Source organism: Stegostoma tigrinum, unplaced genomic scaffold, assembly GCF_030684315.1.
Source record: "Stegostoma tigrinum isolate sSteTig4 unplaced genomic scaffold, sSteTig4.hap1 scaffold_70, whole genome shotgun sequence".
NCBI lineage: Eukaryota > Metazoa > Chordata > Chondrichthyes > Orectolobiformes > Stegostomatidae > Stegostoma > Stegostoma tigrinum.
This window is the reverse complement of record NW_026728643.1, coordinates 2040649-2057745: the sequence shown is the minus strand read 5'-3', so window position 1 is coordinate 2057745 and position 17097 is coordinate 2040649. Positions and strand designations below refer to the sequence as shown.

Below are 17097 nucleotides of genomic sequence, written 5' to 3'. Positions count from 1 at the left end.
CCAGTTATATTTATTATGACACAAAATATGCTCTCCTGCTGCCCACAAAGGTGAAGGCATTCTGCGCAGGACAGCTTAATTGCAAGAACATGAAGTTGCACATGAATTCTTGGTCGTTGCTGTCTTGTGAAATATTTAACTTGCAGTTCTTTCCTCTACCCGTAAAGATCACTTCTGAGGAATTATACTCCCGCTTGTGTTTACTAGCTGTTCAGTCAACATCAACAATTCAGTACTTAGCATGCCCATAAATTACTAATTAGTTTCCTTCGGCACAATAACATTGTGGTCATTTCACTTGACCATGTAAACTGGTGCTTCAATTCTAAGTTTGTCAGATAAACCCTTTGGGGTTTCAGTTTGCACTCAGTATGTGAACATGCTTACATAAATATTTATTTGCCCACTTCACCCTGCTACGCACAGAAATCTTGAATACAACTACACTGTTTGAAGTTAAAACACATTTATGAATTGCAGGTGACTGCGAATGGGCCAACCAGTGCATTGTGCAGGTCAGAATGTGTGCGGCACAGCACCACTGGCAGAAAGAAAGACAGACAGCAGCAGCAAACCACATACAGCAGAGAACTAAAGAAACCAGAAGTGAAATCATCCAAGTCACTGCAGCTCTCAGTTTATGATTAACATACAGGGAGTCACAACACTAAACAGGAGAATCCATAAAAAGGAAGAGGGTATTTTGAAACAAAGAAATACCACTCCAAAACACCTAAATGGGACCTAATAATACTTAGCCCAATTCTTAGGGGAATACATTATGAAAATATCCCTGGGACAAGTCCTCGACATATTCTGTAAACAATAACCATAACACAACTTTGATAATCTCCCAAGATACAATGGTCTTCAGCAGAGAACGCACTAATCAACAGCTCAAAGCCCAAATATTGATGAAAAACAAAACGTGCAGTCACGAGGACTCCATGCAGAGAGCTGCATTACTTTGTTGCAATTGCTGGATCAAGACTTATCCAACATACTCTAAATACTGTTTTTGTGGGCAGTGCGCTTCAAGCTGCGACAGATGTACCCCATGCACTAAAATTTACTGTGTAGAAATTAAACATGCTGTGAATAATTAAAGATGAAATATTTTGGCTATTAGTATAAAATCATATAAAATATCTAAGCAAAACAAAGCCAACAGCACAACTCAAAAAAAAACAAATAAAATCAGCTCTCACTTCGTGAGCGAATAATACCTTTTCTGGAATCAAATGCTTCAGTAACCAGCACAAAGGTTGAATTTGGCTGGGAATTGCACAGCTGTCTTGCCTTCGTTCTGAAAGCAAGTAACCCAACTTTGGCAAGTGGGACCTGGGATGGAAAATTGCTGGCAGCAGCCAGTTATGAAGATGCTTGGTGGAATGGCATTCACATTAAGGATTTCAGTCTGGCTGAAACATCAAAATGGCTATTCGGCTAATAGCTCTTAAAAGAAAGGCGAAGGAGATTGGCTAGGCAGCCATCCAGCTCCAATGGCTGGGACGGTATCACTGAGTACCCTTGTATCCTCTTGACTGCCAAAGTGTAGTCAGGATAATAAGACGGCAGGAAGGCAGAAGAAAGGAAGGAAAGAAAGAAGAAAAAAAGTGTCTGGACATTATTAGACAAACCAGAGTCTCCAAGAACAACATATTTTACGTGATGAGTGCCTCACTGTCTCACCTTTTCCGGCGCTTTTTGCGAAGTGCTCGGCTCTTCCATTTCCAAGTGGCTGGAATCGGATAAAATGCTGGCTGCGGTAATGCTGTCGTCTGAATCCTCATTCTGAAGGGATGCTCGCTGCTCAGAGCTTTTAGTTTGAGTGTTGTGTATTTTAACACCTCTCTTTGAAAACAGGCTGCACAAGGGAAAGGGGACACAACAAACATGAAAATGTCATTGCATTCTAGAGAAACTGTTTAAAAAAAATTAAACTAGAATGAAGGTATATTGATGATGAGAGTACCAGGAGTTTGATGCGCGCCACATTTGACCTGTGAGAAATTAATAGTGGCACACTCATACCAAGAGCTCGCATTACTAGTATTGAACACCGTTACATTGTCTCATCGTTAGGGAGTATATGAATAGGTTACAATGTTTGCATATTCCAATGGCACAAGAATCTGGGCTTTTTGCAGTGTTTGTTCAACCTGCTATCAACTTCAATCTCATGAAAGGCAAAATGTGGATTTGAATACCCACAGGGTGGAAAATTTCCCCCAACCTGGCCACATGCTAATGTGTATGTAATTTCATCCTGAAAGCTGCAGTTTATTAAAAATAAAACGTAAAACAAAGTAACACCATTGATAATTGATAGAAAACTGTATACAACACTTTGTAAGGTAGGACAGTGAGCTCTGAATTTGGCCTTCAGTATATTGGTACTGCAAACGTTAGGATTTCTATTCAGCAATTTGCATTTATATTGCATAATTAACATCGAAAATTTTCCAAAACTCCCAAAAGAAGTACAGCAGATGGCATGACAAAAAAATTCCTACACTGAAAATCCCGATTGTTGGTATATTAGGCATTAAATAGTGCAGGGAGCAAGAGCAGGTGGCTGCTGAAATGTGAGATTGCACACTAATGCTGCAACGTTGATTGCCTGCACTTCGAGAATCACAATTAAGCCATGGAAGCCTAAATCACATCCATGTAACATCCACACTCATGTAAAGAGAAGATATCCTAGGAAGTGAATAAGTGTTTCCCTTCTCTTTCTTGGTTTCTATATAACAATAGTCACATGTCACAGTCCAGATCACTGCAAGGCACAACACAGCAACAAGGCATGGTTTTGCTGCTCTGAAACTCTACACGGGTAGGTGGTGGAAAATCTGACTTTGCTGAGTTCTGGTCAGTGCTATTGAACAGAAATATAAGATAATATCCCCAACTCAGGAAAATTATCAAAAACAATAACTTTGGAGTCTTTACACATGTATGCACAACAACACAAACACATACTTTCATGTCACCTACATGGAAAGAGATTTGAGTTTTATAGACAATAGACAATAGGTGCTGGAGTAGGCCATTCGGCCCTTCGAGCCAGCACCACCATTCATTATGATCATGGCTGATCATCCACAATCAGTATCCTGTTCCTGCCTTATCCCCATAACCCTTGATTCCACTATCTTTAAGAGCTCTGTTTATCTCTTTCTTGAAAGCATCCAGAGAGTTGGCCTCCACTGCCTTCTGGGGAAGAGCATTCCATATATCCACCACTCTCTGGGTGAAGACGTTTTTCCTCAACTCTGTTCTAAATGGCCTTCCCCTCATTTTTAAACTGTGTCTTCTGGTCCTGGACTCACCCATCAGCGGAAACATGCTTCCTGCCTCCACAGTGTCCAATCCCTTAATAATCTTATACGTCTCAATCAGATCCCCTCTCATCCTTCTAAACTCAAGTCTCCAAGTCCAGTCGCTCCAATCTTTCAACATATGATAGTCCCGCCATTCTGGGAATTGACCTTGAGAACCTACGCTGCACTCCCTCAATAGCAAGAATGTCCTTCCTCAAATTGGGAGACCAAAACTGCACACAATACTCCAGATGCAGTCTCACTAGGACCCTGTACAGCTGCAGAAGGACCTCTTTGCTCCTATACTCAATTCCTCTTGTTATGAAGGCCAGCATGCTATTAGCTTTCTTCACTACCTGCTGTACCTGCACGCTTGCTTTCATTGACTGATGTACAAGAACGCCTAGATCTCGTGTGCTTCTCCTTTACCTAACTTGACTCCATTGAGACAGTAATTTTGAGGTGGAGCTTCAGATGTGAGAAGCATGGCTGATAATTTTTCAACAGAAGATATTTCTGCTGCCTGCTGACCCACAAAGTAGAACACAAATCTGATTTTTCACTCAAAATCGTTAAACATTGCTAGTTTTCATTATACAGGCCCACAAATATGCAAATTTAATTCACTGTAACACCTTTTTTGCTTACTTGTCTCTCATAAACAAATTTATTCCGGTGAAATTTAGCCATGGTGCAGAAACTTCTCTGGACAAATGAGAATCGCTAGGCAATACCAAGCTCATCACAGGTCCACATTCTACACTCATGGTCATAGCAAAGAATCTCTATCAATCAGTCTACACGAGACACATGCATGAGGTGAGAATAACAGCACCACTCCTTGCATCATTTCAAATTACTCGAACAGTTACTAAAAAATCTCACTCCAATGAAGCAATAATGACCATACATCAAATGTCTCTATGTGTCAAGGAACAGATGTAATTACCTTTCTGTCCATTCATCCCAATAATAAAGGAAATAATGAGATATTTGCGCTGCTTAACATGGGATACTTACCAGCTGAGGCGTTTAAACACACTCTTTTTGAGCTTTGGCGGTTTCTCGAGTTCAGAGGAGCTGCAGGGTGGCAAATAAACATTTTCAGACAAGATTCATTTAAAAAGAATCAGACGCTTTTGTTCAATATTCTTATTATTTATGGCAAAATCAATCATTTACATAGATTTGAAATTGCAGAATGATAATTTTGTTTGCAAAAGGCACGTGTTTTCAGGCAGGAGAACACTGAACATTACTTTGAGTAGTGAGCGACAAAAGTTCTCACTGTAGGCACATCGATCTTTTCTGCTTTATGAACAGCAGATCAAGACAATAAGAGTTCTGAAGAAATGTCACCAGACCCGAAGGATAACTCTGCTTTCTTTCCACAGATGCTGCCAGACCTGCTGAATGTTTTCAGCAATTTCTCTTTGTGTTTTTGATTCCCAGCATCTGCGGTTCCTTTGCTTAATTTTTTACCAAGACGATAACCCCCTCAGTCTTTTTGCAGAACACGTGGAATTGAACAAAATGCTCGAACTTCTACAGCAGGTACAGAAAAAATTAACAAGGACTGGGCTTGAAAAAAGTTAACTGGAAAACATGAGAATCAAACTTCCAGTGCCAAAGGTGATACAATAGGTTGTAAAGTTATACAGGAGTTTCTCTGGGCCTCATCCACACTGTCATGTGAATGTACAGACAATGTCAAGCAATGAAAGGTAGTCATGAATCAGTCACTTCAGGTGACTAAAACACCACATGCCACATCTCGGAGGTAGTAAAATGAGGAGTATATCTCTTGACCAGACTTTCTGTTGCTGATATTTTCAGACAAACCGTCCGAAAATCAACCAAACTATCCGAGAGGTCCAAAAGAACTTTAAATATAACTTATGATCCATGCAAAGTGAATTTCGGTAACATTTTGTAATTACTGTTATAAATAAATACCATGTTTGAAGTTGGCCCAATACTGACTGTGCCACTGATGGAACTGACGATAATGCCAGGTACTTGCTGCACATGGTCATCCATAGCCTGAGGATGGGCTTAATAGTGAGCTTTGATTTTCAAAGCAGGAATGTAAATTGCTACATCAGGTACATTTTAAATAAGAACTTCTGCCCATCAATTTATGAAGAAGCAAACTGTTTTCAAACAATGTAATTATTACAAAGCCTGCTCTGTCAAAACTAAAAAATAGTTTCAGTGATCTATAATCTGGTTCCTTTATCAACTCTGGTCCAGGAATGGCAAAGTGTTTTGTTTTTCAGTTGGAGATTATTTTTGGTTGCATTATTAAAAATATACTGTGGCTATTTCGAGATGAGGGAATGATGTTTTTAGGCAACCATTGAAAGATACTTTAAAATGCTGACCAATTGTGTAGGGTTATTGTTAATTTTATGTTAGTAATAGGATTATGTGTTTGAAAAGAAATTGGAAGGAAAAGAAACATTTCTCAAAACTGGTACAATTTACATCTGGATTTGTAGGTGCACCCACAATAGGAGCTCTTGGACATGTTGCTAAAATTGGTCACTCATCAAGTTTTTTGCATTTTCCTGCAATCATTGGCTTCGTGATAGTATACTCTGCACTATTATATACCAATGAAACGCATTTTGATGCAACACAACAGAATTGATTCATTGAGCAACTGGCTTTATCCTCATAGGTCAGAATTCATTGTCAAAACTTTGAAACCAAGGAAAAGGAAGACAGTAAACAATCTGGCAGCTCACTAGCATTAAACAGCAATTATAACGAGAGAAGATTTCACACACAACCCTTAACTGTTTTACCTGCACACTCCTACAATACCAGTTACGTACTCGCTATCCTCACTTAAGTATTGTTGCATAAAGAACAAGTCTAGAAAATTCTCGTTTGGACGAAGGGTGTAAGATGAGCAAGCAAACTGCAGGGATTTGATACCCAAAATTATTTCATATTCCTGAAAGAACACAAATAAATAATGAGCTGTTAAGGCAAGTTTAAACTGCTATAATTGCTCCTGCTAAATCCTAGTCTGTGGTATTTTGAACAGCATCGATAACTTTATTCAAAGTGCACAGTACATCATGTCACAAAAATATTTCTGCTTTGGAAATAAATGACACAAATGTGACTTTTCAAGGATAAATTTCTGTACAGATTATCCAGGATGGTTTCAGGACACTAATTCCCAAAACAGTGCTTCAAAGATGGATTATTTTAAAAAATGATTCACTTAAGAACCATAAGCTGATTTAGGGTGAAGACAAGAAATGTTATGAAAGATCATTCATCCAAGCAAAAGGAAGTCTGCCAAGTACAAAATAAGTGGCTGATCTATAGTAACTGATGCCAAGACAGACGGTGAAAATGTTGAGTTAATTTTTCAAGGTTGCACCACCATGAAATTGAATGGACCATGAGCAGCTCGAAGTTACTGGACTATTTTCTTTCAACCACAGTGGCTTCTTGGTTGAATCTTGTCACAATTTGACATGTAAAAAGGGGCAGACCTTTCTAAGTCAAACTCTGACAACATGTTACTGCCAAGTTGTAAAGTGCCAGCCAGTTTTCAACAGGTCAGTGAAAAGAAACACTTCACTACATCCACATCAGCCACGACAAATGGCGGGCCATTTGACAGATTACATTCCGAGCTGGTGAATTGGAGTCACACAGCGTTGGATGCCTATTTTGCCACCCAGCTGATTTTACATCACATGGCCCAGTTTGGCAAATTCAGCATCAGCTGCTTCTGATCGGAACCTATTCTATTCATAGGGACCTCAAGTTACAGCTCTGTAAGCAAGAATTCATTGTTTGCCATAAGGTCAAATTCCTCTCAAATTCATATTCTCAGGTTGCCTGCTGAATGTTGCAGTACAAGATGAAAATACAATCTGAGTGGGTTATCTCTGGGTGCTCTGGTTTCCTCCCAAGGTCCAAAGATGTGCATGTTAGGTGGATTGCCCACGCTAAATTGCCCGTAGTGCCCAGGGATATTTAGCTTCAGTGAATTACACATGGGGAATGGGTCTGGGTGGGACCCTCTTCAGAGTGGCCCTATGAACTTGTTGGGCCGCATGGCCTGTTTCCACACTATAGGGATTTGATGATACCCTCAACAGTAGCCATGACAACAGGGATGTTTGAGAATTTGGTATTACCAAATTCAGAAATATGGAGTAAAACATACTGCCCAGTCAGTGAGAATCCAAACAGGTGCACTCCCTCAATTTCTGACATCCCATGACGAAATGATGTCTCTCATCTAAAGGAAAATACTAATATGGAGAGATTGTTTATCCAGTGTCTTCAATAATGAAATAGCTTCCATGACACTGAGATTAATTGAACAACATCTTCATACACATAACGCCTAGCATATCCTGTGCGTGGCTGTGACTGTTCAAAGGTAAATTGCAGCACATTAGCAGCGCAAAAGCAGGCTATTTGACTGAACTGCTCCATGCTGATCTATACACCTCTCCCACCTTGCTTCAAACTCTAAATATGCCGCTGTGTCCTTTCTGACATCTAACTTTCTCTCAAATACATCTGTGCTCATCCTCTCAACGAGTCCTGGTAGCAGCAGCTTCTGCATTCTGGCTGCTCTGAGTAACAAAGCATCTCCTTAATTCTTTATTGGATTTATTAGTGACCATATACATTTAGGATGCTGTTGGGGACTCCCCCTACACCCCCATCAAGCAAATAAAGCAGCACAAGATTGAAAAGCATGCTTTTCCCCTTTCATACAATTCCAAACATTTTGTACAGTGCAATTTTCAGTACTCACTTTTTGTCTCTTGTCAAAGTTGATCAAGCCATTCTGTAAGAGATAGACAAGGACAAAGAAAATTAATTCAAATGTACAAAGGTCAAACAGTACAACAAGATCATGAAATTTAAAAGATCAGAAGTGAAATACAAGTTCTGTAAACTTGGTTCCATTTTAGTATATCGTCAAAGGCCAATCACAAATGATCTGTCATACCACCAGGTCATATCTTGGACACTACATAGAGCCCTTTGCTCCAGTCAAGTAGGTCAGTACCAAGCTGAAGACATTCTCAGCTGTTCAACTGCTCAAAAGGTAGTGACATCCAGGTAACCAATTTACCTGTACAGAATAAAAATGATGTGCAATTTATCCAACCTTTTGAAAAACTAAACCCATATTCAATTAACTGCAAAGTGATTTGCATGTTCCTTTGTTTACAAATTGTTTGATTCACAGCACAAAGCATCAAATTATTCTGATTGGGATTATTAATCAAACTCATTCATTTTTTTTATTGCTTTGATTCTCATCTACAAGCAGCTTGCAATGAAACCATAATAATAGCGCTCATCAGCAAATAAGGAATCCAAATCTTGTAAGAGAGACTTACTGAATGGTAATTCGGGAAAGCCGAATCCAGCGCTGAAAATTCTGTTAAGAAAGTTCCCAGGTACGGCACAATTCCCTGAACGATATCCTAGAAAAAGAGAGGTGAATTTGTTTAATCCATTGTGAACTCATTGTCCTATTTCTCAAAATTACTACTCCATGTCTTATTTATTCCCTTGATCATACAACTAAATCTATTTAGAATCAAAATTTAGGACTCAAAATTTCAGACAGTTATACAGTGGAATGCAACGTTAGATCTATAAAGGCCAGGCAAGTTCAACGTTTGATCCCTCATCTGTGAACTGGAAACCAAACTCAATATTTGTGTAACCTCATCATTTGGAGATTGGAAATTTTCTACGTAACGTGCAATTTCGCTTGAAGATAAAAACAATTTACCTCACCAGATCTCCAAAACTTTGTCTCAACAAGTTTAAACGTCATTTTTTTCTAAACTCAAGAATATAATTCTTCTCAAGGTCTTTTCATTAGACACCTCTCTTACCCGAAGAAATAATTTAATGGTCTCAGATGGTGGGTTGGTTCAGAACCGAAGAGCCTAGGAGATACATCGAATTGGCAAATTGGAGCCAAAATTGGGTTTGCGGCAGGAAGTAAATGTGATTTTTGAAGGGCTTTTCAGCAACTTGATGCTTTCATCCAGCAGCATACCACAGGGTACAGTAATAGTTCTTACTGTGCGTACGTTAATGTTGAAGACACGAAAGCTCCAAGTATGAACAGCCGATTCACAGATGACACAAGAATTGGACGGTTGTGAACAGCAAAAAGCCTTAGTCTCTCGGGTTACGCATATGGGCTGGTTAGAAGGCCTGAACAGAGGCAAATAGAATTCAATCCAGAAAAGTGTGAGGTGAAGCATTTTGGCGGTCGAATAGGTCAGGAGAATATATGTTCAATGAGATAATAAGGTGTGGAGCTGGATGAACACAGCAGGCCAGGCTGCTTCAGAGGAGCAGGAAAGTTGATGTTTTGGGTCTGGATGACAGAGGATCAGAAGGACTTTGGTGTGTGCATAAACATATTCTTGAAGGCAGGAGGACCTGTGGATAAGTTGGTAAAATATTGGATACTTGCCTGAATATAACAGCAAAGGGGTAATGATGGAACTGTAAATAACATTAGTTGAGCCACAGCTGGAACAATGTGTGCCTCAAAACTAAGGCATTTTGCTACTTACTACCGCTCCAATTCTTGTGTCATCTGTGAACCTGCTGTTCACACTTGGAGCTTTTGTGTCTTGAACATTAATGTACACACAGCAAGAACTATTGCGGTGCCCTGCACCACTGCCAAAGCACATTTGTGTAAGATGCTGAAAGATTAGCAAACCATGCACTGTAATTCACTGCATAATCTGGGAGAAAGCTTTATGGAAGTTATACAACTGTCCAATCATGAACTCACATTTTCCCCTGTATACTTACAGAATTTTGCACCACAAAAACAATCATCATGCAGAGCACACATTTTTGATTATAAAAGCAAACCTACTTTTAGATTCAATCTAGATCAGAAAAATATGTTGAAATTCTGTACAGTGCACCAATCACAACACACAATAAACAAAGTGTGACAGCAGGGCAGTAGAAATTCTGGGGCAAACATCTGGAAAGCAATGTAAAAAGATAGTTCACTGCAACTAGAACATTGAGCAGTTTGAAAAATGGAGTGTCTGTCAAACTGACAACATGCTAGCATGATTACTGCATTTCTCCCTCTTCAAATACCAGCTTAAAAGTGTTTCAATTCCATCTAAGAATGATTTAGAGAATAAGAAAACGTTGACTATTTTCTGAGCTGGACAACTAGTTTGGTAAAGTGGCACCAAAATATTTATATCTGACCAATTATTCTGTTATTTTGTCAAATTCAGGAGCAAAATGAGTGGACAAAGAGCATGATAAAAGGAGTGAGGAGGAATGGCTAGAAACTTGTCAGTTTTCATCCAAGCTAGTTGAAACTAGATAGTTGATGTCTGAAATACTGAACAAAGAGATATGAATATCTCTCCATTCCTACGCAGCAAATAGTTCTGACTGCAGAGAACAAGAAAAGGAAGACATGGTAATTGAGTAAAAACACTTATGAGAACCAGTTAAATCTCTTAATGTTTTGCCTTGGCTTTTATTAATTACAAGGCCCTTGAGGTGTACAAAGCAAAAGAAAAAGAAATTGGCACATATCGCACTTTAGACATTGCTTCAGTTCAAATTTCCAAGATAATGAACACTGAGAAAGATAATCTATGAAGGCTGCATCACTGCATCATAGACATTGCTTCAGTTCAAATTTCCAAGATCATGAACACTGAGAAAGGTAATCTATGAAGGCTGCATCACTGCATCATATACATTGCTTCAGTTCAAATTTCCAAGATAATGAACACTGAGAAAGATAATCTATGAAGGCTGCATTACTGCATCATAGACATTGCTTCAGTTCAAATTTCCAAGATAATGAACACTGAGAAAGATAATCTATGAAGGCTGCATCACTGCAGTATAACCAAATTAGATGTCGATTAAAATGTTAACTGCAATATCATCAGCAATTATAAGAATCATGACAAAACAATCTTGGAAGACTTGAGCCAAGCCAGACCACCTGGACTGCAATACATATACTCCTGTTGCAGTATTGATTGACAGAATCTGTACGCATTCAGTCACCAACTGAGTTCATTGCAGATATTTTACTAGAAACTATTGATCATGCCCTGAATATAGTCACACTGGGCCAAGTGCAACACCTTACCTCCATTAGCAGCTCTCTACTTGCTATAAAGTTATCTTCTTCATTGTTTGAAAGGTCTTCAAATGTTGTCTTACTGCTCCTAGTCAAGAGAATGAGACAAATTACTCTTGACAGAATAGAGTCAAGATAACAAACAGCTGATACGGAACCTGACAAATAAGCAAGTAATACAGACAGTGAATGGCAGTGAAGCATTTTTACAATAAGTATAGTTATTTTAACCCAATTGTTCAGAAATGTTTTGGCAATCTCTGGGGCAGGTAGAACTTGAACCCTGATTGTTGAAACCCAGGGATGGGGATACTGCCATTGTGCCGCAAAAGCTCTTGTGTGCAGTCGTTTTGGTGAATGTCATTGCAGCAAGAGAGATTTCATTCCCAAGCTGCCTACAAAAACACAACCATGATCAAATGGTCTGAGGCACACGAACATAAACTACAGGTGTGCACTTCAAAGTGTTATAGAGTGCTTTCTTGGGAGATTAAAATAATTGTTGTCTTTGTATTTTAGTATCCCACATAAACCTCTGGCTTATATCACCCCATCACAGCATATCCACAGGAAACTGTGTTACGTTACATCCAACAGCAGATCAGTTTTGGAACACGATAGTTAAATATTTCAAGTTGCCAAACAGTTTTCTTTTTCCACTTAAACAAATTAACTCTTCGCTCCTTTGTGAAAAAATGAAAGATTCTGCCAATTAGCCAATTGTTAGGATTGCACTGTAGTGCCTCTGGTAATCCTGTTAATGCACCGAGCGTGTGAAGATCACTTGTGCAAGTAAACCTGGAGGTCAAACCTGCAATTTCCTCCCTCATATTTATTAAATAAATATTACAAGGCTCTTTCTGAACAATGACTTACTTTGACACGGCTGCCCAAGTCTTCTTCAAATTGAACACACTATTCGATTGCAATGCCGTGGTAATTGCATGCGCTGACGAGAAATTCTGCAAAGTCCTACATTCCTGTCAGAGAAAAAAAGCTGTGAGTTCTGTGGAAAAAGCAGTGACTCCCCATTACCCAACACCTCAGACTTTTTAAAAAGGTTCTATCAGTAAAATGTTAGCTGAGAAAATAACAGCATTAACAAACAAACTTTTTGAGGGAAAGAATTCCATGATTCTTGGCAACTCAAACCTTGATATTCATTTTGTATCCCTCTGAGACAACCTTTTCAGTTCCCTTGCTGCCAGCCTGTGACTGGTTAGATATGAGTACTGACACCAAAGGAGAGCTTAAAATGAGTAGGATTGAGACATGGGCATCTGAGTGGTAGAAGTGGCAAAGGTAGGGGGTGGAGGCGGGGTAATCATCTTTGTTATATCCATCACATTTTGCTCATAAATGAATGATAGGTTGTATTATCTGACAGAATAGGAGGGCAGGACCAGTCACGTGAGATACTCATTCGAGGGAAAACAGACAAATCAGGAAATTGGGTCTACTTTTATGAGTCACTACGTTATTGATACTGAGTTAACTAATCTTACCTAGATTAGCAGCTGAATGTCCTTCATCTGTTTGCCACCACCCCCCCAACCTGTTGGAGGTAGGGAGAAAACTGGATCAAATCAAACCTCCCAAATGTGTACTTTGGGTTGTGGTGGAGACGAGGAGGAAGCCTGCGAGTGTTTGTTATCAGGTCTCAAAGCCACTTCTGCTTGGGGAGGAAGGCCAGGGAGGGGCAGGGTGATCACACCATTTGGGATTTCTTTGGAGGTGCGTCAATTGGCATAATCATAAGTGCCTTATCTGATTAGGGCCAGCAGGTAGGTTCTCAAGCCCAGAGTCTTCTGGCTTCAGGGAAATAAAGCTGCTGCAGTAAAATGGAAGTAACGGAGGGCACTTCAACATGGAAGCCACTCCTTGCCAACTATTGTAAAAAGTCAAAATCAGAACTAGAAAAGTCAGCCAAGTGATCAAGTGATTCCTCTTCAGAATAGCCTTTGATAGCACCAGTGTATATGTCAGCAACTCCTTCATCCATGTCTACGACTGGGAGTCAGCCTACATTCGGGTGAACTGCTCCATATTGTAAAACTGGAGACAGACTTTCAAATCCCCATCAAGGTCCCATTAATGCCTCAAGACTCTTAACGAGTCAAAACTGATGCAGGCAGTGTTGCCAAGACCCAAACCAGACTTCTCTAAATTAGCTGGCAACAGAATTATTGTGAACTTTCATTCCAAACCTTAGTAATCAATGAATATTTTGTTGTCACGTGTATACGGGAAAATACATTGAAAGTACAGTTTTGTTGCAAAATCCAGTGCAATTTAGGATTACAAAATCAGTAAGAATCAATTACTTCCTTTACTTAATTAGTTAATTACTCGGTTCCTATCCTGATCCTTTCCAAATGTACGAGTGGGAATGCCACATGTTGGCGACAAGTACAAACCTGGTATCAGATCTGACAGCCCTTCCTCACTCTTTTCCCGATTGCTGACTAACATGCTGAGACAAATTCCTTTGGCAAACACATAGGAAACAGACAACCAGGCAAGTTACTGAAGGGCCGTCATGTAGGCACACAGAATGCAGAACATTTGGAATAAAATGTACACTGTTTCATAAACTGATTACGGCTTGGAAGGGAGGCAAATAACACTATGTAATGCCCAATAACTAACTTCATTTTTGAAGGGCCAGTAAAAATCTGAAATCAGTTTGCCTTTTTTATCCACATAAATATTTTTGATTAGAAAAAAGTACATTAATATTTCAATGCAACTGTAAACTGAGGCAAGAACTATTAGCAGCCAGCACTACAGAAATTATGAATGCTAGGATTTTCCATGAAGCATTCAACTCTTATTCAGAAAAGTATTCTGCTCACCAATTCAAGAGGCTTTCAAACCTTGGACATATCAACACATAGTGTTAACGGCTTGCTCTCTTCCACCATGGTTGTTTCATGCACTGTGGACTTTAACATGTCACAAAGGCTAAAAACCAATAAAGAATAGTGTACCTGGGCAACATCAATCCATTTCTCAATGATTTTAGCCGTCTGCCATGGTTTCAACTGTTGAGGTCTTAATATGGTGCTGGTGACACATTTTGTAACATTATTGAACTGTGTCATGGTGGCCTGGACGGTTGATACCAGATGCTGTTTTTCTTCCTTCCCTCGTTGAGACCAGATGGACCCTAAACATTGGCTGGGCACAAGTTTCCGAAAAAGATCCTAATCAAAAATAAAAAGGAAACAAAGGTTAAAGGTGTCAGTCGTGCCATGTTTTAAGCAATGAACGACAAACAAGATTTGTCCATCCATGGGTACATTCGTCCTGCTAGTTTGCAATTGTACATTAAAACTGCATGCTATATTGTCAACGACTGGCTATATAATACTCACATTGATGCACAAGGGCACATTGGCTATTCAGACAGATCAAAACCCTCGAATTTTCAGTCATCTGCTTCCTATTTGTAGGTTAGATTTAAAATCACCGGTTATCTCCACCCAACTCCGACTGTTGGCTCCACGCACACCATCAATGCACGGCTCTGCTGGCAATAGTCACTGCTACAGATGCTCAGCCCTGGTGGCCCACAGGCTAGACAGGCTGGGCATCAGTATAGCGGCCCTGCATCATGTCTACTTCTCGCACCAAGGCAGGTTGACAGAACACAATGGCAGCCCGGCCCTCTGTTGGTTCAACAGATCTCAATGTCAACACTTCCCCACTGTTGGTTTCATGCTGAACACGAATATTGCCAAACGTCCAAGCTTGTCAACTGGCCATTCAGATTGCATAATGTCCTTCTGTGTCCCTCTTCAAGATGAGCAACTCCCATCAACAATTATGCCCCAACAGTGAAAGTTAACACAACCGGCAAATAGCTCCTTCAGATCCCCGTAAACTCATTCAGAATGGAGAAATTTGTCAGTCTCGTCACTTTCAAAGCCAGAGTTGGCTGTGACAGGTTGGAATAGAATGGAATGCTCAGAAACCATCGAGTGGGAAACTGTTGCATGTTTATGCAAGCATGGTGGGCTCTCACTTTTAACAGTCTGATCACGCCACAATGATGTCAGCGATCATTTCCGGCAAGGAATAGCTTCGGGTAACCCTGCTGCCTCGACAGCAAACTACATAATAAAACTCCTGCTGTTTAATGCTTCAGCCCCCTGGCTCTGCATTGTAAAGAAAAAAACTAGCGATGAGGATCAAAAAAACCGCTTTAATATTCACCAGGTCAAACCACTGATTTGACAAAGACTCACAACCCTCACTGCAGATCTCGATGGTTCAACAAAAGAAAAGCAGCTACATTCCTCAACAGACACCCAGCTAGGTTGCTTCCCACCAAAAATGGCTGTTGTCATCATTATGTCACATGATTAGACTCTAAGTGCCAGTCGGTATATACATACACATATGCAACAGAGACTGCAGTCAAAACAGACAGTTACCTTTGGAACTCTGTGCAGAAAAGCAGCTGCCCCTTAACAAACTGAGATAACAAAGTGTGGAGCTGGAGGAACACAGCAGGCCAAGCAGCATCTTCGGAGCAACTGTGCTCACCCAGCTCTGCACTTTGTTAGCTCGGGTTCTTCTGCATCTGCAGTTCCCATTATCTCTTATCCCATAACCAAAACCTACTTTTGACAAACTGGTCACTTCCAGATGAGATTGCTGCACCCCTGTTCTGAACATGAACATCTGCTTAGGATTTTTGAGACCTAGAGGACTACTTACATTCTAGAGTCACACCCAATGCTGTCATACAGACCACTGAACTTCCACTTCAAGCCTAAGCCTATGACCAGACTTTGACATAACTCAAATTTTGATTCAGCAACCACGAGTCTCATTTTGTAGAGGTAGGCATCAAGCCACCTTGGAGACTAGACTGGAATACCCCGTGGCTGATCCCACTCCAGAAGATTCTGGGAAAACAACAAAATTGCCATCCTGGATACTACAAACAAAATCAGTGGACTCTTGAAGAAACAGTGACTGTTATGATGAAACAATTAAACTTTTACCCTGAAATACTATTCATTTTGTAAAGTTTCAACACTAAGTTACAAAGGATTTTCAGTGCTCTCTCGGGTCACTTATTTCACATGGCGTTCATTCAAAACAAATGACAAGTGCTGAAGTTTTAGTTGGCAGGTATTTCAAGCGAGATACTGAAGTCACACGTCAAACAACACATTTTAACATCTTGGAAGACTGCATTTTGAAGGGAATTCAGTTATAATGACTGGTGGAGCAGTAATAGCATTAAACAATACAGAGAGATTCAGATGCCTACTGCTGACTGAAACATCTTATTCAGAATGACTGGCCGCCAGACTCCTGTTTACTCACAGCATCCATAAAAGTCAGCTGCTCTGCAATGAAGCGTGATGGGTAGGACAGGAGCTTTTCGTCAACTTGTTCGATGGTTTGGTCGTGTTCTTCTCCCACATAGAATCTGACTCTTCTACGGTAGCCTTCTGTGCAAGTGAAGAAAGACATGTATTTTGTGCCCAAAGTTCACATTGCTCTAAAATATCTCACGAACTTGTGACTAGAAATTGTGCATTGGTTTCCAATAGTTATCTAATATTCATACTTCTAAATCTAGAT

The 17097-nt window shown here is 40.0% G+C and overlaps 1 protein-coding gene across 1 annotated transcript in view; it reads right to left on the bottom strand.

Annotated features, from left to right (window-relative positions):
* LOC132209185 (ral guanine nucleotide dissociation stimulator-like 1) overlaps positions 1–17097 on the bottom strand; it is a 56742-nt gene that overhangs the window by 7999 nt on the left and 31646 nt on the right. The window contains exons 12-20 of the mRNA XM_059644329.1: positions 16837–16964; positions 14484–14699; positions 12370–12473; positions 11503–11581; positions 8723–8809; positions 8128–8160; positions 6137–6288; positions 4347–4406; positions 1693–1867 (exon numbers count right to left, since the gene is read on the bottom strand). Coding sequence (XP_059500312.1) covers positions 1693–1867; positions 4347–4406; positions 6137–6288; positions 8128–8160; positions 8723–8809; positions 11503–11581; positions 12370–12473; positions 14484–14699; positions 16837–16964 — 1034 coding nt within the window. The remainder of the gene's footprint in view (positions 1–1692; positions 1868–4346; positions 4407–6136; positions 6289–8127; positions 8161–8722; positions 8810–11502; positions 11582–12369; positions 12474–14483; positions 14700–16836; positions 16965–17097) is intronic.